Source organism: Somniosus microcephalus, chromosome 2 (genome assembly GCF_052327205.1).
Source record: "Somniosus microcephalus isolate GS21.2 chromosome 2, FLI_Smic_1.0, whole genome shotgun sequence".
In the NCBI taxonomy this organism is placed as follows: Eukaryota; Metazoa; Chordata; class Chondrichthyes; order Squaliformes; family Somniosidae; genus Somniosus; species Somniosus microcephalus.
In genome coordinates this window covers 61,172,564-61,198,468 of record NC_140988.1, presented here as the reverse complement: position 1 = coordinate 61,198,468, position 25,905 = coordinate 61,172,564, and the positions used below count along the sequence as shown (strand labels likewise).

The 25,905-nt window shown below is 42.8% G+C and overlaps 1 protein-coding gene across 9 annotated transcripts in view; it reads left to right on the top strand.

The window, feature by feature from the left end:
* Positions 1-25,905, top strand: part of bltp1 (bridge-like lipid transfer protein family member 1) — a 567,108-nt gene that overhangs the window by 510,868 nt on the left and 30,335 nt on the right. For all 9 annotated transcript variants that reach the window (XM_086009761.1, XM_086009749.1, XM_086009753.1 and 6 more), the window contains 7 exons: positions 10,025-10,228; positions 10,976-11,155; positions 12,859-12,996; positions 17,479-17,730; positions 18,561-18,714; positions 21,456-21,613; positions 24,280-24,472. In XM_086009761.1, coding sequence (XP_085865887.1) covers positions 10,025-10,228; positions 10,976-11,155; positions 12,859-12,996; positions 17,479-17,730; positions 18,561-18,714; positions 21,456-21,613; positions 24,280-24,472 — 1,279 coding nt within the window. The remainder of the gene's footprint in view (positions 1-10,024; positions 10,229-10,975; positions 11,156-12,858; positions 12,997-17,478; positions 17,731-18,560; positions 18,715-21,455; positions 21,614-24,279; positions 24,473-25,905) is intronic.

Below are 25,905 nucleotides of genomic sequence, written 5' to 3'. Positions count from 1 at the left end.
GCTGGAGCCTTGACTACTGCCTCAATCTTCTCTGGGGACTTATGTAACCCCTCTTTATTGATAACGTGGCCACGATACGAGATCTGTTTTCTAAAAAACTTGCATTTGGGGCGGTTAGCTCGGAGCCCATATTCCTGCAATCTAGTGAGCACCTGCTCCAGGTTGGCAAGGTGATCACTGTCATTTTTGCCCGTGACCAGGATGTCGTCCAAATAACACTGGGTCCCTGGGATCCCTTGCAGGACTTGTTCCATTGCCCTCTGCCAAATAGCCGGAGCTGATGCTACCCCGAATACCAGCCGGTTGTATTGGTAGAGACCTTTATGGGTGTTGATTGTGAGGCATTTTTTTGATGCTTCTTCTACCTCCATTTGCAGATACGCCTGGGCCAGATCAATCTTAGTGAAGCGTTTCCCTCCAGATAGCGAGGCGAAAATATCTTCAATCCCCGGAAGTGGATATTGTACGGTGTGAAGGACTGGGTTCACTGTTACCTTAAAGTCCCCACAGATGCGAACCTTCCTTGGTTCCCCAGGCGTGCTGCTCAACGACTTTTTCATCACAGGGACGATGGGTGTAGCCCACTCGCTCCAGTCTACCTTGGACAGTACACCTGAACGTTCTAGACTCTCCAGCTCTGCTTCGACGGCTGGGTGGATTGCATAAGGTAGAGGTGTGGCCTTAAAAAAAAAAAAAAAAAAAAAAAAAAAAAAAAAAAAAAAATTGGGGGCTTACGTTTTCTTCAATTTTAATCGTCGCTGTCATGCCTTTTAGTGTTCCGAGTCCTTGCTGGAACACTTCTTTCGCGTCAGTTAGGATCTTTGACAGTCGCCCAGGTGTGACGTCGTCATCCTTTTTGTCAGCCACAGTCAGTGCCTGTATGGAATGCCAATCCAGTTGTATTTTCCGGATCCATTCACGTCCCACTAATGGTGGTCCTCCATCTTGCAATACATACAGGTCTAGTTTTGGTGTTTCCTTACCGTTATATATGACGGTCACCCTTATTTTTCCTTTGGGGTAGACTTTTTGCCCCGTGTACGTCTTCAAAATAATTTTTGTGTCTCTCAAGGGTATGTGTGAGAATAGCCACTCGTAGTCCTGTCGGTTTATGACTGTTAGGGCTGATCCTGTGTCCAATTCCATCTTTACCTGGACTCCTGCTATCTTGAGAGTGACCCAAATGGTTCGGTGATCCTCCGTTGTGATCACATTATGTAGTTTCAGACAACTCAGTTCCCTGCTTTCGGAGTCATTATCACTCTCTTGTTCATCTGAACTATTCTCCGTCATCTTAGGTACCTTCTTGTACTTTTCTTTGGTAGGTTTCTTATTGCTGGTTTTCTTTCCCGACCTGCAGACTCGTGCTATGTGTCCTACTTTTCCACACTGTCTGCACACTTTGTCTTTGAACCAGCAATCATTCTGGTCGTGTGTTGTTCTGCCGCAGCGATAGCACTTCTCTGTTCCATATGACATTTCGTTTGTGCCATATTCTTGCGGTCTCTGTTGTATCTCTGCAGCGCCCCGTGCTGCTGCTTCATATGATACCGCAATGCTGAAAGCCTTTTCCAGCGTAAGGTCCTTTTCAGATAAAAGCCGTTTCTGGGTTCCTTCACTTTGAAGCCCACACACAAACTTGTCCCTTAAGGTATCTGCCAGTCCCGCTCCAAACTGGCAGTGTTTCGATAGTTTGCGCAGTTCTGTTAAATAATCAGCATTGCTTTCATCCTTATGCTGGTTCCGTTTGTGAAACTTGAATCTTTCTGCTATCAGCAGCGGTGTGGGGTTTAAATGTTCCTGTGGTATCGTTACTATGTCTTCAAAACTCTTTTCCATTGGCTTCGTTGGGGTTACTAGATTTCGTAATAAACCATACGTCTTTGCACCCATTAAATTTAACAATACCGACGCTTTCTTGTCACCTGACACCTCATTTGCCTTGCAGTACACCTCTATTCGTTCGACATATGTAGTCCAATCTTCGACTTCATTGTCAAATGCAGTGATACTGCCACTCTTCGGCATTTTGGGTGTGGTTTAAAATGGCGTCTCCCAATGACTTAAAATGGCGTCTCCCGCGCTTTCCTTCCTCCCCCGCTGCTGCCAACGCCGCTCCCGGCGGTTCTCGTGGCAATGGCGGCGCCCTGTAGGTTTTGCGCGCTTCTCCTGCGCTGCTGCCAACGCCGCTCTCGGCGGTCCTCGTGGCAATGGCGGCGCCTCACGGGTTTCTGCGCGTCTCTCTCTCCCTCTCTTTGACGCTGCTCGGCCCCTGAACACCGGCTGCGCCCTGTGCGCTCTGCCCTCTCTCTCCCCTGTCTACGCTGCTCGGCCCTTTGCTGTGCCGCTTGGTCGGGCTCTAGCCCGCCGCTGTCCGGGAAGGGTCTGCGCACCACCTGTTGCCAGCCCGTTTCCCTGGACCACCTCGACTGGAAAGCCAAGCCTGGCTCTCGACAGCCTCCCCCGCAATTCTCGAGTCTCTGCTGGATGACTGGGCGGTTGCCCGTGGTCGACGCCCGAGTCTCTGGCCTTGACCTCCAATCCAATGATCTCCAGGAACGAATCCCCGGGAGGTGATGCAGAGTTGCAGGTAGGTTCGAACTTGCCTTGTCGCCAATGTTGTGTCCCTGTATAATAAGACACAGACTGCAGGAGAAACGGTACAACAGGTGTTTACTAAACGTGGCTCATACTGGAACTGCCTTTACAGGTTACTACTCAGTGCTATATACAGGTGTGGTCACTGCCGGTACTACAATATACATGAGCTGTAAAAAGTAGTTCCCCCCTTAAAGGTATATACATTACAAGTTTGGTATTTGTTACTTTATTGTAATTGTGTTTCCTACATAAGGAAACGTTTTGACTTGATTATTCACGTAAGTACTGAATTTAACTTTTTAAAATATTTATCCTCAGTCACATTCTGGGGCCATATCTGAAGTGGAAGATATAACCCTTTTCCTCCTCCTTTGTGGGTTATGGGGATATAAGTGTAGCTCAGGATTTTAATCTGTAACTCGAATGCTGTCCTCCAACCTCTACTTGTATTCATTTCAAGTTTGATGTTGAAAAGCTGTTCCTTCAGCACTGGGTCAAAATCCTGGAGCTCTCTACCTAACAACAGTATGGGAGTACCTTCACCACACGGACTGCAGTAGTTCAAGAAGAAGGCTTGTCACCTTCTCGGGGGCAACTAGGGATGGGCAATAAATGCTGGCCTTATTCGCGATGCCTGTATCCTGAGAATGAATGGGGAAAAAAATAACCTTTCTTGCTCTCCCACTCCATCTTGAACAATTTGGGTTACCACGATGCACCTTGTGACACTATTGCAGGGACTTTGCAGCATATGGATAAAAAAAAATTTCTGCCTACCAATTGTGTTACATGACTGTCCAGAGACTTTTTGCTAGTCACTGTTAAAACCTTTTTTAAGTCCAACAAAGCATATGAACAGACTTTTCTCATGTTCCCCTAATTTATGGTGCTGGTTCTGCTTCAAAAGCCAGTCTGTGTTTTAGTGATGGATTTCTTCTGATCCTTTTCAAGCTGATGACAGGAATTATTTTCCAGCATGAAATAATCAGCCAATTTCAGGGTCATTTATGTAGACATTTTCTACCCCATTGCTGAAGTAGTTATCTTCCTGTCCCAATGAAGCAATCTGTAACGTTGGCCAAATCTGCCATCTCACTTTAGGAATAGACACTTACTTAGGTCAAACTTGATGAGTTTCAGCTGAGTGTACCGAATCAGCGGCAGTATTCAGCTGTTAAATAATGGGTTATTAGATGAGGATCCTTCTTTGATGGATCTGTTTAAGGACACTAACAATTGTGCCTTCTCATATAAAATGCTTGCGTTGTAAAGTACTTTTTGACCTTCCACTGCCTGTGATAGTACCAGCCTAGATAGCTGATTGGGACAATTGGTATCCATTCTCTGATTAATATAGCAAAGTAATTAGCTTCACCTATTTTGGTATCTACAGAGTTATCTAGCCTGATTGTTTGAAATGCGTCAGAGTATCCCTGTTATTTCCTGAAGATGAGAGTGAGTGATATGAAAATGACCATGAGGCCTTGGATAATGCTCCATTCTCAGGGCTTCATTTGGGCTGAGAGAACTGTGGCCAAAGCCCGACAGGCTAAAACTAATTTCATGAGCTTAAGACCAGGGTTGTTTTCAAATTGGGCATCAAAGCCAAATGCTCTAATGATGAAGACAAGGTACTATAGCAGACCTGGACTTCTGAAAATTATTCTTATGGTGGCTATAGACAGAAAACAAAGAGTGGGGATAAACGGGTCTTTTTCAGGATGGCAGGCTGTGACTAGTGGGGTACCGCAAGGATCGGTGCTTGGGCCCCAGCTATTCACAATCTATATCAATGATTTGGGTGAGGGGACTAAATGTAACATTTCCAAATTTGCTGATGATACAAAGCCAGGTAGCAGTGTTAGTTGCGAAGAGACTTCAAGGGGATCTCGACAGGCTCAGTGAGTGGGCGAGAACATGGCAGATGGAATATAATGTGGATAAATGTGAAGTTATCCACTTTGGTAGAAAAAACAGAAAGGCAGAGTATTTCCTAACTGGTGAAAGATTGGGGAATGCAGATGCTCAAAGGGACCTGGGTGTCCTTGTACATGAGTCACTGAAAGTGAATGTGCAGGTGCAGCAAACCATTAGGAAAGCAAATGGTATGCTGGCCTTCATTACAAGAGGATTTGAGTACAGGAGTAAAGAAGTCTTACTCCAATTATATAGGCCTTGGTGAGACCACACCTGGAGTACTGTGTACAATTTTGGTCTCCTTACCTAAGGAAGGATATACTTGCCATAGAGGGAGTGCAACGAAGGTTCACGAAATTGATTGCTGGGATGGTGGGACTGTCGTATGAGAAGAGATCGAATAAACTAGGCCTGTATTCTCTTTAATTCAGAAGAATGAGAGGGGATCTCATTGAAGCATACAAAATTATTACAGGGCTTGATAGGATGGGTACTGAGAGAATGTTTCCCTTAGCTGGGGAGTCTAGAACCAGGGACCACAGCCTCAGGATAAAGGGTAGGCCATTCAGGACTGAGATGAGAAGAAATTTCTTCACACAGAGGGTGGTAAATCTTTGGAATTCTCTACCCCAGAGGGCTGTGGAGGCTCAGTCATTGGGTATATTCAAAACAGAAGTTGATAGATTTCTGATTAGTAAGGGCATCAAGGGATATGGCGATAGGGCCGGTGAATGGAGTTGAGGCAGAAGATCAGCCATGATCTCATTGAATGGCGGAGCAGGCTCGAAGGGCCGAATGGCCTACTCCTGCTCCTATTTCTTATGTTCTTAAGGTTCTTTGAGCAAGGACAATTGGATATTTTAACTTTTTTTGTAGTCGCCAAAACATAGAGGAGGTTTCCAGGCGATTCTAGACCTCAGGGTTTTAAGATCATTCAAGCAGAGTATTTGAAGAATACATAGTTCCATAATGTAAATAGAGAAGCCTGCAGGAAGTATGTCATGTTCACTACAAATATAAACGCATTACCAATATTAATCAGGTTTCTGCCCCGCCACAGTATTGAAACAGCCCTTATCAAAGTCACCATTGACACCCTATATGACTATGACCATTGTAAGTTATCACTCCTCACCTTTCTCGACCCGTCTGCAGCCTTCGACACATTTGACCACACCATCCTCCTCCGTTGTTCAGCTGGGTGCAACTGTTCCATTCTTATCTGTCCAGTCATAGCCAGATAATCACCTGCAATGGCTTCTCTTCCCATTTCTGCATTGTTATCTCTGGAATCCCCCAAGGATCTATCCTTGGCCCCCTCCTAATTCTCATCTACATGCTGCCCCTTTGTGACATCATCTGAAAACACAGCATCAGGTTCCACGTGTTCGCTGACGACACCCAGCTCTACCTCACCACCATACCTCGCAACCACTCCACTGTCTCTGATTTGCCACACTGCTTGTCTGACATCCAGTACTGGATCAGCAGAAATTTCCTCCAACTAAATATTTGGCAGACTGAAGCACAAACTCTGTTCCCTAGCCACCGACTCCATCCGTCTCCCTGGCCACTGTCTGAGGCTGAACCAGACCGTTCGCAACTTTAGTGTTGTATTTGACCCCAAGATGAGTTTCAGATCACACATCCACTCCATCACCAAGACCGCCTATTTCCACCTCTGTAATATTGCCCATCTCCACCCCTGCCTCAGCTCATCTGCTGCTGAAACCCTCATTCATGCCTTTGTTACTTCCAGACTTCTAGGGAACGGTAGCATAGTGGTAATGTTACTGGACGAGTAATCCAGAGGCCTGGACTAATGATCCGGAGATGTGAGTTCAAATCCGAATTTAAATTCAATTAATTAAATAAATCTGGAATAAAAAGCTAGTATCAGTAATGGTGACCATGAAACTATCGGTTTGTTGTAAAAAATCTTTCTGGTTCACTAATGTCCTTTTAGGGAAGGAAATCTGTCGTCCTTACCTGGTCTGGCCTATATGTGACTCCAGACCCACAACAATGTGGTTGACTCTTAATTGCCCTCTGAAATGGCCTAGCAAGCCACTCGGTTGTAACAAACCGCTACAAGAAACAATAATAAGAATAAAACCGGACGGACCACATGGCATCGACCTTGGCACCGGCTACAGACACAACAACGGCACACCCAGCCCAGTCGACCCTGCATAGTCCTCACTAACATCTGAGGACTTGTGCCAAAATTGGGAGAGCTGTCCCACAGACTAGTCAAGCCAATGTCCCAAACTCCTCCATCCCCCATCCCTGGGTATGTCCTGTTCCACCGGCAGGACAGACCCACCAGGGGTGGCGGCAAAGTAGTATACACTCAGGAAGGAGTGGCTCTGGGAGTCCTCAACATTGACTCCGGACCCCATAAAGTCTCATGGCTTCAGGTCAAGTATGGACAAGGAAACCTCCTGCAGATTACCACCTACCGCCCTCCCTCAGCTGATGAATCAGTACTCCATGTTGAACACCACTTGGAAGAAGCACCGAGAGTAGCAAGGGCACAGAATGTATTCTGGGTGGGTCACTTCAATGTCCATCACCAAGAGTGACTTGGTAGCATCACTACTGAGAGAGCTGGCACAGTCCTGAAGGACATAGCTGCCATTCTGGACTTGCAACAGGGGGTGAGAGAACCAACACGAGGGAAAAACCTACTTGATCTCGTTCTCACCAATCTATCTGTCGCAGATGCATCTGTCCATGATAGCAGTGACTACCACACAGTCATTGTGGAGACGAACTCCCATCATGTTGTGTGGCACTACCACCGTGCTAAATGGGACAGATTCAGAACAGATCTAACCGTTCAAAACTGGGCATCCATGAGGTGCTGTGGGCCATCAGCAGCAGCAGAATTGTATTCCACCACAATCTGTAACCTCATGGCCTGGCATATCCCTCACTCTACCATTACCATCAATCCAGGGGACTAACCCTGGTTCAATAAGGAGTGTAGAAGAGCAGCACCAGGCATACCTAAAAATGAAGTGCCAACCTGGAGAAGCTGCAACATTTATTTTTAAGCGCTTACAAGGCACAAGTAAGGAGTGTGATGGAATACTCTCCACTTGCCTGGATGAGTGCAGCTCCAACAAGAAGCTCGACACCATCCAGGACAAAGCAGCCCGCTTGATTGGCACCCCATCCACCACCTTAAACATTCACTCCCTCCACCACCGGCGTACCGTGGCTGCAGTGTTGTACCATCTACAAGATGCACTGCAGCAACTCGCCAAGGCTTCTTCAGCAGTACCTCCCAAACCCGCGACCTTTCCCACCTAGAAGGACAAGGGCAGCAGGCGCTTGGGAACACCACCACCTCCAAGTCACACACCATCCTGACTTGGAAGTATATCAGCGTTCCTTCATCGTCGCTGGGCCAAAATCCTGGAACTCTCTCCCTAACAGCACTGTGGGAGTACCCTCACCACACGGACTGCAGCGGGTCAAGAATGCGGCTCACCAGCACCATCTCCAGGGCAACTAGGGATGGGCAATAAATGCTAGCCTTGCCAGCGATGCCCACATCCCATGAATGAATAAAAATAATTTTTTATAAACTTGACTATTCCAATGACGTCCTGGTTGGCCTCCCATCTTTCACCCTCCATAAACTTGAGCTCCTCCAAAACTCTGCTGCCCGTATTCTAACTCGCACCAAGTCCTGTTCATCCATCACCCTGTGCTCGGTGAGCTACGTTGGATCACGGTTAAGCTGCACCTCTATTTGAAAATTCTCATCCTTGTTTTCAAATCCTTCCATGGCCTCACCCCTCCCTATCTCTGTAATCTCCTCCAGCCCTATAACCCTCAGATCTCTGCGCTTGCCCAGTTCTGGCCTCTTCAATGACTCCACCATTGGCGTCGATGCCTTCAGCTACCTAGGCCCTAGGTTCTAGAATTCCCTCCCTAAACCTCTCCGCCTGACTACCTCTCTCCTCCTTTAAGATGTCCCTTAAAACCTACATCTTTGACCAAGCTTTTGGTCATCTGCCCTAATATCTCCTTATGCGGCTCAGTGGCATTTTATTTGATAACATTCCTGTGAAGCGCCTTGTGATGTTTTACTACGTTAAAGGCGATATATAAATACAAGATTTTTTGTACTAATCTTCAGTCTCACGGCCTCAACTAATGACCTATTCTTTAACAGCTGATGGTGATTGAGAGTATGGTCTAAATTTTGGCATTTGACAAGTGTGGAAGCCACATGACATGCCAGTGACACACACTGAATCAAAGCATGGACAGATGACATGCATGTGTTTCTTACTGTTTTCTCTGGGTTAGGAATTTAAGTTGAATCTCAAATAGGAGCTATATTTATACAGTGAAGGGAAAAGTCACTTGACCTCTAAATAAAGCTTCTTAAAGATGTGTTGCCAGGTGACTCATAATTGCTGATTGACACAAGCTATGTCTGAATGTTGAGCCCGTCGAACGGTGAGAAAGACCAATCTATCGTTGCGTTCTTGCCAGTTATGAAGGAATTGCACAAGTCAGATCTTGGAATGCAGGAAAAAAACATTTAAGCCTTAAAATTCAGTCCTATGTTCCCACTGACTTGGTTCTCTAGCTTTTGTCCTAATGTATTACTATGAAACTCCTCTTCTCATCTGTGCCCACAGCACAGGAAGCAACCCATTTCTTCCACTGCTTTACATCCTACAGATTGTGCTCTGGGTTGTTTCTGTAACTAAGTCCCTGATTGCATGGACAGGTTGTTAAACATGACTCCTACAAGGAGAGGCGACTAGATGTGATGGGGGGTTGCCACTTCACTCCCAGCAGATGCCAGTGCCCTGCAGTACGTTAATCCAGTATTCAGGGACTGGAGCTCTGGTCTCCTGCTTGCTGGGGCTACAAGGGGGCACTCTGCATCCATCGGACGTGAGTATACCACTGGATGTTAACTCAGTATTCAAAGACTAGAATTCTGATCTCTGCTTGCTGCGACTGTCTGGAGTGTCGTTTGAACTCATAACCTTCTGAATTCTCCCAGTGTAATATATAGCTACTTCAAACAGAAAGAGATGTAAATAATAATATGTACTTTTGATAGTACAGCAAAAATGGGTTTTATCCTGCTCAATGAACTCTGTTAAAAAATTATTAAAGGTGGCCAAGTGACTGGGTACAGTCCCAAGTAAAAGCTTAAGGGTACCAGTATTTTTATTTTTCATAGTTTTTTTCGGCTTGTTATATGATGGGTAATTTTTTTTTTAAGGGGTGGTTGCACTTAAAGTGAGTGATCCCACTGTGTTGATTTGCGACTGTTCAACAAATTTAATAATCACTGATTAAAGAATTTTCAAGATTGCCCTGATCTAATGAAGCCTTTTAAAGCTAATCCCCAAAATAAAATACTGAGCATCAATTAGCCTTTTGACATTCTAAATCTACGGAATATGAATGACTGATCTGATCATCATTTACACTCTTGTGTTAACCAACTAACTTCTCTTTGAAGGTACATCAACTGGATTTGGAAGCCCTCTTGGAAGAAGCCGACATAGCAGTAGTCAATCTGATCTTTCTTACTCCAGCACTGCTGCATCAGGCTTGAGCTTCACAGCCTGTATGTCAGATTTCTCCCTATATGTTTTTCATCCATATGGAACTGGCAAGCAGAAAACAACAGTCACTGGCCTGACTCCTGGATCAAGTGTTCCTGGTAAAAGAACCCAATATAGTTTCTGCTGCTTATGTGTAACAGTGTTATTGCACTGCTTTTATAAGATCTGTTGTGTAATAACAATATTTTTACTGTACTTAGTAAAGGTTTTGAGTTTTAAAACTAGTTATAAAAATAGTATTCCTGATAGGTTACCATTATAATAAATACTTGTCTAATCTTCCATATGTTCAGGCTGTTTAAAAAAAAAAAAAATGACTAAGTGGTATGGTCAGTTTAGATTATTGATAAAATAATTACATATAGTTGTGTACATAAATGCCTGTTTTCCAATGTAAGCATTTGTCCAGCACGTATATTTGTTATCTCTGGATACAACTGCAGAAGCTAAAGCTTGTACATTGCTGGAGTGCTGTGGAACACAAGGCAAAGAATGTAGGAATTGAAATTTTTATCAAGTTTTATTGTAATAGGTGCTGCAGTGAGTTAATACATAGCTGAACACCATGATGTGGTAATGCTTGAATTCTTATCTATGGTTCTTCACATGGTGAGTTCCAGATTGTAGTTAAGTAATTCTGGTAAGGTGGTAAAGGAGGAAAGAGAGTTTAGTGAGGGTGTGTAATTCAATCCTCATGCACTTTCAGCACTGAGGAGACAGGTTATCAGTCCACTTCTATAATTGGGGAGTGGCACATGACAAGGGAAGTCCTAAAGTAGCAATAACTTTAAAATTGGAAAGGGAAAGGAAATAACTGATCTATCGATTAATTTCTCATGCAATAGGTGCTGTTGATGAAGAAGCCAGTTCCGTCACAGGCCGTAAGGATTCTCTGAGTATTAACCTTGAATTTGTGAAAGTCAGCTTGTCCAGAATGAGGCGATCTGGAGGGAGTGCATTGTTTGACAACCAAACACCAATCAAAATTAACAACAAGATGGAAACCACTCTAATTAATATCTCTGGTACAACAATCAGTTTTGCTGATTTCTGCTTCAATTTAATTAGCCTTTTATGACTTTATATTTTATGGAGAACAGAGATACTCAGGCTAATAAAATTCTAACAGGAGTAGACAGACTAGATGCAGGAAGGATGTTCACGATGGCGGGGGAGTCCAGAACCAGGGGTCACAGTCTAAGGATAAGGGGTAAGCCATTTAGGACTGAGATAAGGAGGAATTTCTTCACCCAGAGAGTGGTGAACCTGTGGAATTCTCTACCACAGAAGGCAGTTGAGGCCAATTCATTAAATATATTCAAGAAGGAGTTAGATATATTTCTTAAAGCTAAAGGGATATGGGGAGAAAGCAGGGACAGGGTACTGAATTTGGATGATCAGCCATGATCTCATTAAATGGCGGAACAGGCTCAAGGGGCCGAATGGCCTACTCCTGCTCCTATCTTCTATGTTTCTAATAAGTCAAGGGGAGGAACTTAGTGGATTTAATATAAGTAAAATTAAATGGTAATGGAGACACTAATGGGACTTGTGATAGACAAATCTCCAGGATCTGATGGTTTCCACTCCAGTGTTTTTATTAAAAAAAGTGAGAAAATTGCAGGTCAATAGTTATAATTTTTCAGAGCTCTCTGGGTTAATTGAAATTTTCAAAACTGAGGTTGATAGATTTTTGCTAGGTAAGTATATCCAGAGATTTTGAACAAAGACGGATAAATGGAGTTGCAATACAGATCATCCGTTTTCCAATTGAATAGCGGAACAGGCTCGAGGGGCTGACTGGCTTACTCCTATAATCCTGTATTTCACGAATCTAGAAGACCCAATAATTCTTCAAGGAGGAGAGTCCCATGACATGTTGAGTACCACAAGTGGAATAAATTGGATACTCCACTGTTCCCCATCGCATATTCTGACCGTACAAAAGGTTTGAGGATGATTATGTTAAAAGTCAAGTATCCAATGAGAATTATTAGAAATGTGTTTTAATCCCCCCATTTTATAAAGTGAAGTGACCTTTGTTCTCTCCACATACAAGTTGATGTTGTGAAAATTCCTTTTTTTAAACACTAAATTTAGATATTTTTTCCCACAACTGAGTCTTTGAGTTAGTTTAAAAAAGTTTATTTCACGCAAAAAGAATTAAAGAACTGAATGTGTTTCCAAATTCACAGTTGGCTGCTCTATGAAATTTTGATCTCAACTCTTCTGCATACCAAGCTAAATATGCCAGCTAGAGCCTGTAGTAGTCAGAGAGAGGGGCAAAAGTAGTTCTAGTTTAATGCTATCGCAATATATAATTGTGTTCTTGGGGATAACACCGTGCTATCAAAATATCACAAAAAAGGTGACAATACAGTTACATTTATTGCACAAATTAGAAATTCCAAGAATATTTATGCATGTTTTTAATTTTCTGTCTAACTCCAAGTTAAGCTAATTTGTAAGCGTTGTTTGATAGAAGTTTAGCATTTTATTTTAATACTCCTAAACATCTCAAAAATTAGAAGTAATTGAAACTTGTCCTCAGAGCACAACAATTTGTGCTTTTTTGGAAAACCAATCTATGCCTCAGTAGGCTATGGTGAGGATAAAATTATCTTTCTCAAAAATTATCTTTCTCAAATTAAAGCATTTCCTTTAGCAAGTTTATCTAGGCTTTTGATTTTAGAAAGCATGCAATGACTGTTTGCTTTTTGCTCTGCAGCTGTCTGTGACATAGGATCTGCTTCCTTCAAGTACGACATGCGCAGGCTTAGTGAGATTCTAGCCTTTCCAAGAGCTTGGTACAGAAGAAGTATTGCTAGGCGCCTCTTCCTAGGTGATCAGACCATCAACTTACCAGGTGAATTTTTGTACAGTTAACAGTACTTGTAGAAAACTAAACTGAGCAGCTTCATATTGACAACTGCTGAAATGGCTCAAATGAATGTTTATTTTTGTATTTATATTTTATTGGCTCTTTCATTTGTTCTCTCTTTCTCTTTCCCTTATTTTCTTCCACAAAGTTAGCTTCCTCCGCATTCCACTTTATTCCTTAGCGATGTCTGTTAAGAATCACTATAATTGCCACCCGCGAGAGGGGGAAGGGGAGGCATGGGAATTGCAGGAGACTTGACCTGACGAGAAGAAATGAGCAACATAAGTACTTCATGACTGGTGTCAAAACCACTGAGAAATGAGAGAGACCAGGGGTTTTAGTAGACTTGATGTTCAAAATATTCAATCACTACAAAGTAGTAAACATGGAATGCTGAACATTATAACCAAAAACATTAGAGTGTAAGTCAGAGAAAGTTGTGCTTGTTCTGTGGCATGCCCTGGTCAGACCATGCCTTGAATATTGTGTCCAGATATCTTCACCAAGACCATGGAGGCAATGGAGAGATAGATCACTCCAGCCAGAAGACTCAATTATGAGGAAAGATGAGAATCTTGGGCTTTTCAGCCTTGAAAAGAGGCAATTGAGAGGCGACCTTTCAAAGGTATATTTGAGAGTAAATAGTATGGAAGACATAAATTTGCAGCACAAATAAACCATGACAGTAAGTAAAGGAACATGGGTTACTTCCTTCACAGTAGATGGTCTGGTAAAAGCTAAATACCATTTCAATGAAATAACTGTTAGAATAAGAGCCCTTAACAAATCAATATTTATCATAATCCAAAAAATATGGAAACTTCTGACTTGAAATTGATGGTTGCCTGGGACAGATTGTGCAGTCTAAACCCTGTTAATGAATATTTTAGTGAACTAGGATTTAAAAATAAATTCAAGTATCTCTTTATTCCTGGTTCATTCTTTATTCCACATACAAATAGAATATTTCCATAGTGCCACAAAGAAAAATCAGCTAGTGACACAATCCCTTTTAAAATTTGCACTGCTTGTATGACTTTCTTCTACTCTGCAATATATAAAATTTTGTTCAGGGTCCACCATTAGTTTTTTTTTTCCTGTCATCAGCAGCAGATCACACTCATCTGCTACGCCAGAAAAAGTTTAAATAGTCATTAATTAGCTTCTTTGGTTCCGATTCATAGTTTGTATTCTTTAGAATATATTACTTTAATAAGGTTGTAAAGTTTTGGTGGCAAATCGCCATTTCTATTTTGGGCACTGCCCTACCTCAATCAGTTTAATCTTGATCTAATATGCGTTAGACAATGGGTATTGGCAGCTCCTAATTTAAAACATTTCATTTGTGTGGGTCCTTCCCAGTGACCAATATGCTATCTTCCATCATATTTGAAGTATGAATTATGTTCCAACTTAATATCTGGGATGAAACAACGATCTGATTTATTGTGCTGGTTACAAGGATATCAAAGTTCAGTTTCCCTTGTTGCAGCGAGTCCTCAGCTCTCAGTCCAGCACAGAAGAACTCAGAATTGAAGGTCGGCAGGGATTATCCTCAGGAACACCCCTGTAAAGATGTACCTACTAAGCCACATTAAGTTTGTCCAGCTGGAACCCTCATAACCACCTTTATTATCAGTCACCAGCATGTTTAAACTTTGAATTCAGCTCCTGGTCTAGCATGGCCTCATGCCAGCGATTGGTTGACAAGTCCCTGTGGCGCTCAGTTGATATTATCACCTCCACCGGCACAACTTTTGGAACTGCACAAAGATATGGCACAGAATCTTAACAGAAACAGCCCAGCCACCAAACCTACCGCTGACACAGCATGTGTCTCTCACAATGGAAACAGCAGGGTTTTTCTCAAGGAGCTTCTCCTTGGGGACTTGCTGAAGTGCAATAGTCTTGCCCCTTGCTAGTTACCCTGAGAAGTGGTGGACCTTCTCTTTGAACCACTGCAGTCCTTCTGCTGATGGTGCTTACATGACACCTTTTAGGTAGGTTTTAAGGGGCATCATAAACAAGGAAAGAGAGGCGGAGAGGTTTAGGAAGGGAATTCCAGAGCTTAGGGCCATTGGTGGAGCTATTAAAATTGGGGTGCTCAACAGGCCAGAGTTGGAGGAGCGCAGATATCTGAGGGTTGTAGGGCTGGAGGAGATCAGAGATAAGATGGGGCGAGGCCTTGGAGGGATTTGAAAACAAGGATGAGAATTTTAAAATGGAGGTGTTGCTTAACCGTGAGCCAGTGTAGCTCAGCGAGCACTGGGATGATGGGTGAACGGGACTTGGTGCGAGTTAGGACACGGGCAGCAGAGTTTTGGATGACCTCAAGTTTACAGAGGGTAGAATGTGGGAAGCCAGCCAGGAATGCATTGGACTAGTCAAGTCTAGAGGTAACAAAGGCATGGATGAGAGTTTTAGCAGCAGATGAGCTAGGCAGGGGCGGAGGCAGGCAACATTATGGAGGTGGAAGTAGGAAATCTTAGTGACGGCGCAGGTGGTTGCGAACACTCTAGTTCAGCAGATGGATCGGGTTCGGTGGTTAGGGAACAGAGTTTGTGGCGGGGACTGAAGACAATGGCTTCGGTCTTCCCAATACTTAGTTGAAGGAAATTTCTGCTCATCAGGTACTAGATGTCGGACAAGCAGTCTGACAATTTAGAGAGTGGGGACGGGGTGGGGGGTGATCGAGAGAGGTGGTGGTGAGGTAGAGCTGGGTCTCGTCAGCGTACATGTGGAACCTGACACACTTTTTCAGATGCTATCACCAAAGGGCGGCATGTAGATGAGAAATAGGAGGAGGCCAGGGATAGATCCCTGGGGTCTCCTGAGGTAACAATGCGGGTACGGGAAGAAAAGCCATTTCAGGTGATTGGCTACGATTGGATAGATATGAATGGAACCATATCCTTCTATTTCTTTTTGCCTCATATACTCACCTAGCTTCCCCTTAAATGCATCTCTGCTGTTCGCCTCAACTACTCCAAGTAGTAGAAGATTCTACATTCCAACCAATCGCTGGGTAAAGAAGTTTCTCCTGAATTCCTTATTGGATTTATTAATGACTGACTCCTCGTTTTGGACTCGTAAAAGTAGGGAAGTCTTGCTACAACTGTACAGGGCGTTGGTGAGACCACACCTGGAGTACTGCGTACAGTTTTGGTCTCCTTATTTAAGGAAGGATATACTTGCGTTGGAGGCAGTTCAGAGAAGGTTCACTAGGTTGATTCCTGGGATGGAAGGGTTGCCTTATGAGGAAAGGTTGAGCAGGTTGGGCCTATACTTATTGGAATTTAGAAGAATGAGAGGTGATCTTATTGAAACATAAAAGATTCTGAAGGGGCTTGACAGGGTAGATGCAGAGAGAATGTTTCCCCTTGTGGGGGAATCTAGAACTAGGGGGCATAGTTTTAGAATAAGAGGTCGCTCATTTAAAACCGAGATGAGGAGGAATTTCTTCTCTGAGGGTCGTGAATCTTTGGAATTCTCTACCCCAGAGAGCTGTGGAGGCTGAGTCATTGAATATATTCAAGGCGGAGATAGACAGATTTTTGAAAAGATGGGGAATCAATGGTAACGGGGAGCGGGCAGGAAAGTGGAGTTAAGGCCAAGATCAGATCAGCCATAATCTTATTGAATGGCGGAGCAGGCTCGAGGGCCAAATGGCCTACTCCTGCTCCTATTTCTTATGTTCTTAAACCTCTCCGCCTCGCTACCTCTCTTTCCTCCTTTAAGATGCTCCAGCACGGTGGCATAGTGGTTAGCACTGTTGCCTCACAGCGCCAGGGACCCGGGTTCGAATCCGGCCTCGGGTGACTGTCTGTGTGGAGTTTGCACATTCTCCCCGTGTTTGCGTGGGTTTCCTCCGGGTGCTCCGGTTTCCTCCCACAGCCCAAAGATGTGCGGGTTAGGTTGATTGGCTATGATAAATTGACCCTTAGTGTTAGGGGGATTAAATACGTGGGGTTACAGGGATAGGGTGGGATATGTGTTGGTGTAGGGGTTACAGGGATCGGGTGGGATATGTGTCGGTGCAGGCTTGATGGGCCGAAATGGCCTCTATCTGCACTGTGGGGTTTCTGATTCTGATTCTGATTCTGATTCTTAACACTTACCTCTTTGACCAAGCTTTTGGTCACCTGCGCTAATTTATCCTTATGTGGCTAGGTGTCAAATTTTTTGTCTTACAATACTCCTGTGCAGCACCTTGGGACATTTTACTACGTTAAAGGCGCTATATAAATACACTTTGTTGTTGTAAGATTCTATGATTCTGTGATTCTATTTGTATGTGAAAGCTGAACTTTTTTTTAAAGAATAAGGAAGGCTCTAACTACAAAAGGTAATCTTGCACATCCTTTTATTAGAGACTATTTGTTCATCTGTGTGACGACTTCATTTTATTAAAGTTTATAAATTATCTAGTTTTTTTAATGTTTTGGAATTTTTTTTAAACTTTACCAGCTTCCGGACCTGTAACTCCAGATTCCATTGAAAGCCAGCACCTTTCTCCTGAATCAACGCGCAAGGCTTACTGGCGTACCTGGGAGCAATCAGCACAGTCTTCTAATTACTCACATGTAGCTCAGACAGCAAATGTCTTCAGTGATCACACAGCATCTAGCAGTACATCACCAGCTGGCCTGATTCACAGTGTGAAATCCCCTTCAGCAGTCCGATCTAGGACTATCTCAGATTCATCTGCTCCAAGGAGAGGTATAGACACTTAGAAACATTGATAGCAGGATAAGTAGTGATGTTAAATGTATCTATATGGCTGTGTGCCCATATAGTATACTATAGTGTTGCAACTCTGTGGGGTATATGTGCAATATTGCCATATATATTAGTAAAACCAAACATGTAATCAAAATTATTTTGTTACATAGAGTGGAAATTATGCTTCTCTGTGATATGCAGGAAGTGATATTGTTTGCTTTGTCTGCAACACGATAATATGGAAAGTTAAGGTATAAATAATCAACATGATTAAAATTTGCATTAAATCATTGGATGGCACATTACATTTGTCTACCACAGAAGTTAACTATCACACTTTTCTCATTGGCTCAAATAAGCAATTTCTAACTTTGCTGATCTCTGAAGTATAGATTAACAAAGATCCCATTGAAAAGTAACATGTTGGACAGAATGGTCTCTATGCTCTCCGCGAAGCCAGAATACAAGTTGGAGCTGGACTCCTCCATGCTCTGTGGCATCGTGCGCAAGCTCGCTGGCACCAGTCTTACTGATATTCCTTCCCACCATGCTGCAGATACCCACCAGTGCTGCCAGCTCTATCCTGCCTAATGACCTGAGCGATGCTGCTCCCCTCACTGCCCACAGTTGCAAAGACACGGACACAAAGCGGGTGAGAGTGGTAAAAACAGAAGCAGGAGTAGCGCATTGGAAAAAGCTAGATTCACTTTTATTTTGTAATGGCCTACAACAGAGTAAACAATTTGATTATCATTTTAACCCATTTACAGTATTATCCTTTTTCCTTCTGGTTGATAGTTATGCAAATATTCTCCTGTTGTTGACAGATTCCATTACCAAAATCTCTACTCCATCATTCAGTAAAAATGGAAAGATGGCAAACCAACAAGCTGCACCCTGGGAGACGTTGGTTGTTTTTGCAATCAACCTGAAGCAGTTAAATGTTCAAATGAATATGAGTAATGTTATGGGAAATACCACGTAAGTTGTAGTCCCTTAGTCACATACAGAATGTTATATTATGAATACAATGCTTGCGTCTTTTTCTATTGGATGTCTATAATGTAAATATGTACAGTACTTTCCATTCTAGAATGAATGTGAGAATGAGTTAAAATGTTGTACATTGATGGAGCAGTAAGAAACAGTATTTGAATTTTAAAATTACAGACTTGCTGCCTTTAATCCTTTCCTGTTGTTTATAAGCTATGTATTAAATTTTAACTTACCAAGTGATCACAGTTTCAAATAGAAGTTTCTTGAGTTTTCATTTTCTGGCATGTTCTGAGTATATGGTACTATCAGAAGATGATCACTGCAGAATATTGCACTCCATTATGACACATTATTGCTGGCTTACTATGAATGGGATCACAAAATGGGTTCAGATGAAGAAGATCCTTTGGTACATTTGATCTTGTACATCTAGAATACCACACTGCCAGCTTCCATTACAGTGCAGTTGTTTAAATGAGTCCAGCATCCAGGTTTTAGACGCACTTCCTGGCAACCTGTTACAGCTGTTGTTCACCTACTGTGTAAATACTTCCCGTTATCAGCCCTAACCATGTCCTTCATAGCTTAAACATGTGCCTTCTTGTCTTCTTACTCTGGAATATCTGAAAATATTCTCTCCCTAAACCCCTTCCCATTGCCTCTAAGATCCTCCTTAAAACCCACCTCTTTGACCATGTCTTTGGTCACCTCTCCTAATATATCCTCCTTTGGCTCAGTGTTAATTTTTTGTCTGAGTACACTTCTGTGAAGTGCCGTGCAACATTATTTTTACATTAAAGGTGCTATATAAATGCAAGTTATTGCTATTTCAGATTTTCTTCATCCCATTACATATTTTGTATACATATATAAGACCCCACCTGAGACATCTGTTTTTTTATATAGACTTACTGAGTCGTTCCTCAAAGCTCTTTATTCACTGACCAGGATCAGCCTTGTTGCTTTATTCTGCACTGTCTCTAGGACCTGGATAGCCCATGTTACAAACGTCAAGTCTGCCGTAAATAACTTAATAGGTTCAGTTGTGTTGATTGCTCCCATAAGCTGTCTGAGCATCTTTTACTTATATTGGAGTTGACTCACACTGCTCTATGTCTACTTGTACAATAATATAGCCCAGTGATGTAACAATAGCATCTCTTTGTGATCAAGACCAAATACACATGTCTTTCACACGTCTACCTCTTTGATTTCTTCAAAGACATACCAAGTTAACACTAGGTGAGATGAGCCTTGATACGAATAGTTAAGCTGCTTTATTGCAGTGAGTAACATTATACAGAGTAATAGTTATGATCAGATCATTTGGTTCAATCAGTAAAACATACTTTGGCATAATGATACAAAATAAAGAAATTCCATGCTTCCTTACCTCAGTCTTATTTGACACACAAGAACGCTTCTAACTATCCTCTAGTATTTCTAACTTCTTTGCCTTAGTAAAACCTTCACAGCCTTTTAACAAACCTGAATGCTAAGATGTGAGTCTTTATTCACCTCCTTCCTGTTCCCACAGAAAGTTGAGACTTGGTTCCTGTTCCCACTCCTGTCTGGGGGGTGGCCAGAACAGCTGCTAATCAGACCTGCTATCATGTCCCCTAGCTTTGAAACTAACTTCCTGCAAAGTTCTATAGGAAAGGACATTCCATTTCCCCTACAAATGAGAGAATTGACTCCCATATTCCCAGTCATCCTAAATAGTGATATTAATGTCTGGCCTTAATACACATATTCTGAAAATGTCTGCAGCTTATGGCTTTTCTTTTTAAACCTGTCCAAATCCACTTTGTTTAAAATCCAACACTGAAAAGTAGGTTTTCCCCCTCCCCCCCCACATCCATTTGTGTAAAACTAGTCAAAAAGAAAATCCTAAAACATGACCAGAACACACTGCAGTATTCCACATATGGCCTAACGGGACGCTGTACAGCTTTAGCATAACCACCGGGAATTTGACAATACAACCTAGCATCATAGAAACATAGAAACTAGGAGCAGGAGTAGGCCATTCGGCCCTTCGAGCCTGCTCCGCCATTCAACGAGATCATGGCTGATCATCCAAACCCTAGCACCCGGTCCCTACACCGACAGCCATCCCACCCAAGCCCTATCCCCGTAACCCCACATATTTAATCCCCCCTAACACTAAGGGCCAATTTTTTATCATGGCCAATCAACCTAACCCGCACATCTTTGGACTGTGGGAGGAAACCGGAGCACCTGGAGGAAACCCACGCAAACACGGGGAGAATGTGCAAACTCCACACAGACAGTCACCCGAGGCCGGATTTGAACCCGGGTCCCTGGCGCTGTGAGGCAACAGTGCTAACCACTATGCCACCGTGCTGCCATCCTATTTGTTTTGTTCATTACTGCCTCGCACAGTGTGGATATATTGCAGAGAAAATCCCATATGCTGTTGCAGTACAATTATTTCTAAGTAAAAGAAAACAGGATAAAATGGTCCTGTCACTTGGAGTCAAAACTCAAATTTACTATCACTAGTTTTCAGTTAGTGCTGTACATCTCAACACTGCTTATTGTACCAATTTTAAAAAAAATTCTGGTGCTGTGCTTTGGTTTTACACTTGTACTGAACTGCTGTTTCATTGCAGTATATATTACATAAATAAATAAATACCTAGTTCTCAGTGCAGCATATATATTTCTTAAAATGTTACTATTACTGCAACGTTCTATTTTAGGTGGACAACTAGTGGATTAAAAAGCCAAGGACGACTATCGGTGGGTAGCAACAGAGACCGAGAAATATCAATGTCCGTTGGTCTAGGAAGATCTCAGCTAGATTCCAAGGGCGGAGTAGTTGGTGGCACTATAGATGTAAACACCTTGGAGATGGTTTGTAAGTGTCACAAAATAAATAACTTGCAATAGCTTGGAATAATCCGTAAGCGTTTTTTAATCTTTTAATGTCTATATTTCGATGGGCAGTATCAATGGGCCAGAATTTGAACAGCGTCTACCATTAATTAGACGTGCTCCTGCACCCTTCAAAATGCCCACAAAAGTGCTGAAAGTGCAAGTTGATAGCGCACAGCAAGGAAAACAGGGCATCTGGAACCTGAGTGAATAGGGTAACCAACAGGGTATCTCCTTTACCAATGAGATTTAAGGATTGGGAAATAAACACAGTAAGGACTGTAAAGGAAGGTGAATTCTGTATTAAATCAGGTACAGAAAGAGAAATAAAGAGGGAAAGAAAGATTCAATTGAGAGAAGAAAAGAGACAGAAAGGAAAAGTAAGAAGCAAAATGTTAAATTTAAAATTTGTCATTTTTTAAATCTTCCCGAAAAATTCAAAACCTGAAGAAACGCAACTCCACACTTGTAATAATTAATTTTCAGTGCTAGAAGGGTTGATTTGCAGTAATTAACAATTATCATGTCGTTAAAAGGGTACTTACGCTGTTACTAGCCCTAAATATTTGTGGTGGATTTAGTTCATATCGACCGCGCAAATACAGAAACTTCATAACATTCAATGCATGTCAATGGTGAGGCAGACAGCGAAATGCCATTTTCACAAAGTTAACAGCGGAATGGCATAACTTGGACAGCAACTTTTGGATATACCCATTTAACTGTGCATTTTCCCCTCGTTGAAGTTGCTGTACCATTTACGCATAAATAACAGAGAGCATCATTAGCCTCATTGTTATTTTGACAGCAAATTCTGGCCCCCCTCCTAAATAGTGTTAATAATTTAGTTCTCTGGTATACAATTTTCTGCTGGCCAGAGTGACGGGAATCACAGACTGCTGATGTGGGAATATTGGCCTAGAAATTGAGTGGGCTTAGCGCCCAATTAGTGGCGCTAGAGGGCCTTGTGCCGGACTTATAGCCGTTTTGCAAATTGACTTGGGCCTTACCATCGGCGTTAGCCGGTAGCGCTGCGCCGGCACCGATGACGTCATCGGTGTGCGCAGCGTCCCGGTTGCCGTGGTAACCCGGCCCCAAGCCCAAATTCAGTTGCACCCGCCTCACCCGTGGCAGGCGCAACTAACGAATGTGAAAAGTGTTCTTACACGCCTTTGCGCCGGCGCATAAAGGTGGAGCGGCGGCCGGCCGCGTTCCCGGCGGCCGCCTGCCCGCACCTCCCTTCCCGGACTCCTGCATCACCCCCCCCCCCCGCGGCCCTGATGAGTGTGTGCTGCGAGCCCGGCACTTCCCCGAGGTGCCGGGCTCAAATGTCGGGGGAATCCGCCGGACAGTTGTCGGCTGCAGGCAGCTCCTCCTTAACAGAAGGAGGAGGCCTGCAGTTCCCCAGCCTGCCGCACCGCATCGGGGGATTAGCGCCGGGAAACCCAATTCAACGCCCGTTTTCAGGCGCTAAAACCCTCCTTTAGCGTCTGGGGCCGGCGCAACCAAATTTTCGTCGGGCGCTGCCGCATTAACGCTGGCGCAAAATTTCTGGCGCTACAGCCCTGGCGAGCCCACAACCCAATTTCTAGGCCATTATGTTATTCAAAAATGTGTCACTGGTAATTGCCACCTGCAATGAATTTTCCTGTCTAAAATCTGGCCCATCTATGAGGGCAGAAACAGCAATAAAGACCACACCAGCCATAATGTTTTTAATGATACAAAAACAGAAAATGCTGGACACACTCAGCAAGTCAGGCAGTAACGTAAAGTAAAATGTTGACTTGTCAGGCATAGCCGTTCATTCCTTCTGTACAGAGCTAGAATCTTCCTGAACTGGTCAAGAAAGTCAATTTGCATTTTATCGACATTATTTTGCAATTAGAACACAGCAGTAAAGCCTTGTGTTATTGGTTTAATGTGTAGCAACTATAAGGTCTCTACACAATTAACTGATTGGCAGTGTTTTGGTAAAAATGTTTAAGATGCCCGTTCCAAATTCCCATCTGCCTTATTTTAACATAAATGTTAATCTGTTTGTGTTAACTTATTAAGCATTTGTACCAAAACAGCACTGATCAGAAAATATACCCTTATATAATTGTCAAGTTCTCAACGCCCCTCCCCCCCCCCCCCCCCCCCCACCCCACAAATAATCTGACTGTTTTTGTTTACATAACATTGTTATTAGCCTTTGGACCAAAGATCAACCATTAACATTGGGCTCTTTTGCACTACTTAAATTTTTATATAACTTTAATGTAATCCTACCAACTTACTTATTTGGTATCTTTCACATAATAACAGTTCAAAGGCACATTATAGAAAGTGGAAGAACGTCATGCAAGAAATAGGGGAAAAACTATCGGAGAAGTTTTTGAGTGTTCTCAAAACTAATTGCTGGGAAATACCACAAGCATTATACATTGTATTGAATTAATTGTTCAGTAGTTTTAATTTGGTCCAGCAATAGTTTGCTGTTTTGCTTTATTATATAACATTAAGGAAGAAAGTTTAGGGAAGCAACAAAATAAAACGGAATCATTGAAGTTCTCTAATACATTTATGGCCTTTTCATGTCAAAAGGAATTTTCAATATCACGCTTTGAATTTGATGGACAATAACTATTCATTTACTGTTTGAAGCTCACATCTCCGAACACCCAAACCAACAACCCAGCCATAAAATCCAGATTACTTTGGGTTCCACTGATGCTCGAGTTGATTATATGGGATCTAGTATCCTGATGGGAATTTTCAGCAATGCAGATCTGCAACTGCAAGATGAATGGAAAGTCAATCTTCATAATACAATAGACTTGAGCATGACTGAAAAAAGGTACATAAACTTTTATAATTATGGGCACAATTTTATATATATATTGTGTTTATAGAATCATAGAATGGTTACAGCACAGAAGGAGGCCATTCAGCTCGTCAAGCCCATGCCGGCTCTCTGCAAGAGCACTTCAGCTAGTCCCACTCCCCCGTCCCTCCAGGTACTTATCCAATTCCCTTTTGAAATCCACGATTGAATCTGCCTCCACCATCCTTTCAGGCAGTGCATTCCAGATCCTAACAGCTCGCTGCGTATAAAAGTTTTTCCTCGTGTCGCCTTTGCTTCTTCTGCCAATCACCTTAAATCTGTGTTCTGGCTTTCGACCCTTACGCCAATGGGAACAGTTTCTCTCTACTCTGTCTAGACCCCTCATGATTTTGAACACCTCTATCAAATCTCCTCTCAACCTTCTCTGCTCTAAGGAGAACAACCTCAGCTTCTCCAGTCTATCCATGTAACTAAAGTCCCTCATCCCTGAAACCATTCTTGTAAATCTTTTCTGCACACTCTCTAAGGCCTTCACATCCTTCCTAAAGTGTGGTGTCCATAATTGGACACAATACTCCAGTTGAGGCCAAACCAGTGTTTTATAAAGGTTCATCATAACTTCCTTGCTTTTGTACTCTGTGCCTCTATTTATGAAACCCAGGATCCCGTATGCTTTTTTAACTGCTTTCTCAACCTGCCCTGCCACCTTCAATGATTTGTGCACATATACCCCCAGGTCTCTCTGTTCATGCACCCCTTTTAGAATTGCACCCTTTAGTTTATATTGCCTCTCCTCGTTCTTCGCACTTTTCTGTGTTAAATTTCATCTGCCACGTACCCGCCCATTTCACCAGCCTGTCTATGTCCTGTTGAAGTCTATCACTATCCTCCTCACTGTTCACCATACTTCCAAGTTTAGTTTCTTCTACAAATTTTGAAATTATGCCCTGTACACCCAAGTCTAAGTCATTAATATATATCAAGAAAAATAGTGGTCCTAGTACCGACCCCTGGGGAACACCTCTGTATACCTTCCTCCAGTCTGAAAAACAACCATTCACCACTACTCTCTGTTTCCTGTCACTTAGCCAATTCCGTATCCATGCTGCCACTGTCCCTTTTATTCCATGGTCTTCAACTTTGCTGGCAAGCCTATTATGTGGCACTTTATCAAACGACTTTTGGAAGTCCATGTACACCACACCAACCACATTACCCTCATCAATCCTCTCTGTTACCTCATCAAAAAACTCAATCAAGTTAGTTAAACACAATTTGCTTTTTACAAATCCATGCTGGCGTCCCTTAATTAATGCACAGTTGTCCAAGTGACTGTTAATTTTGTCCCAGATTATCGTTTCTAAAAGCTTCCTCACTGCCAAGGTTAAACTGATTGGCCTGTAGTTGCTGGGTTTATCCTTGCAACCTTTTTTGAACAAGGCTGT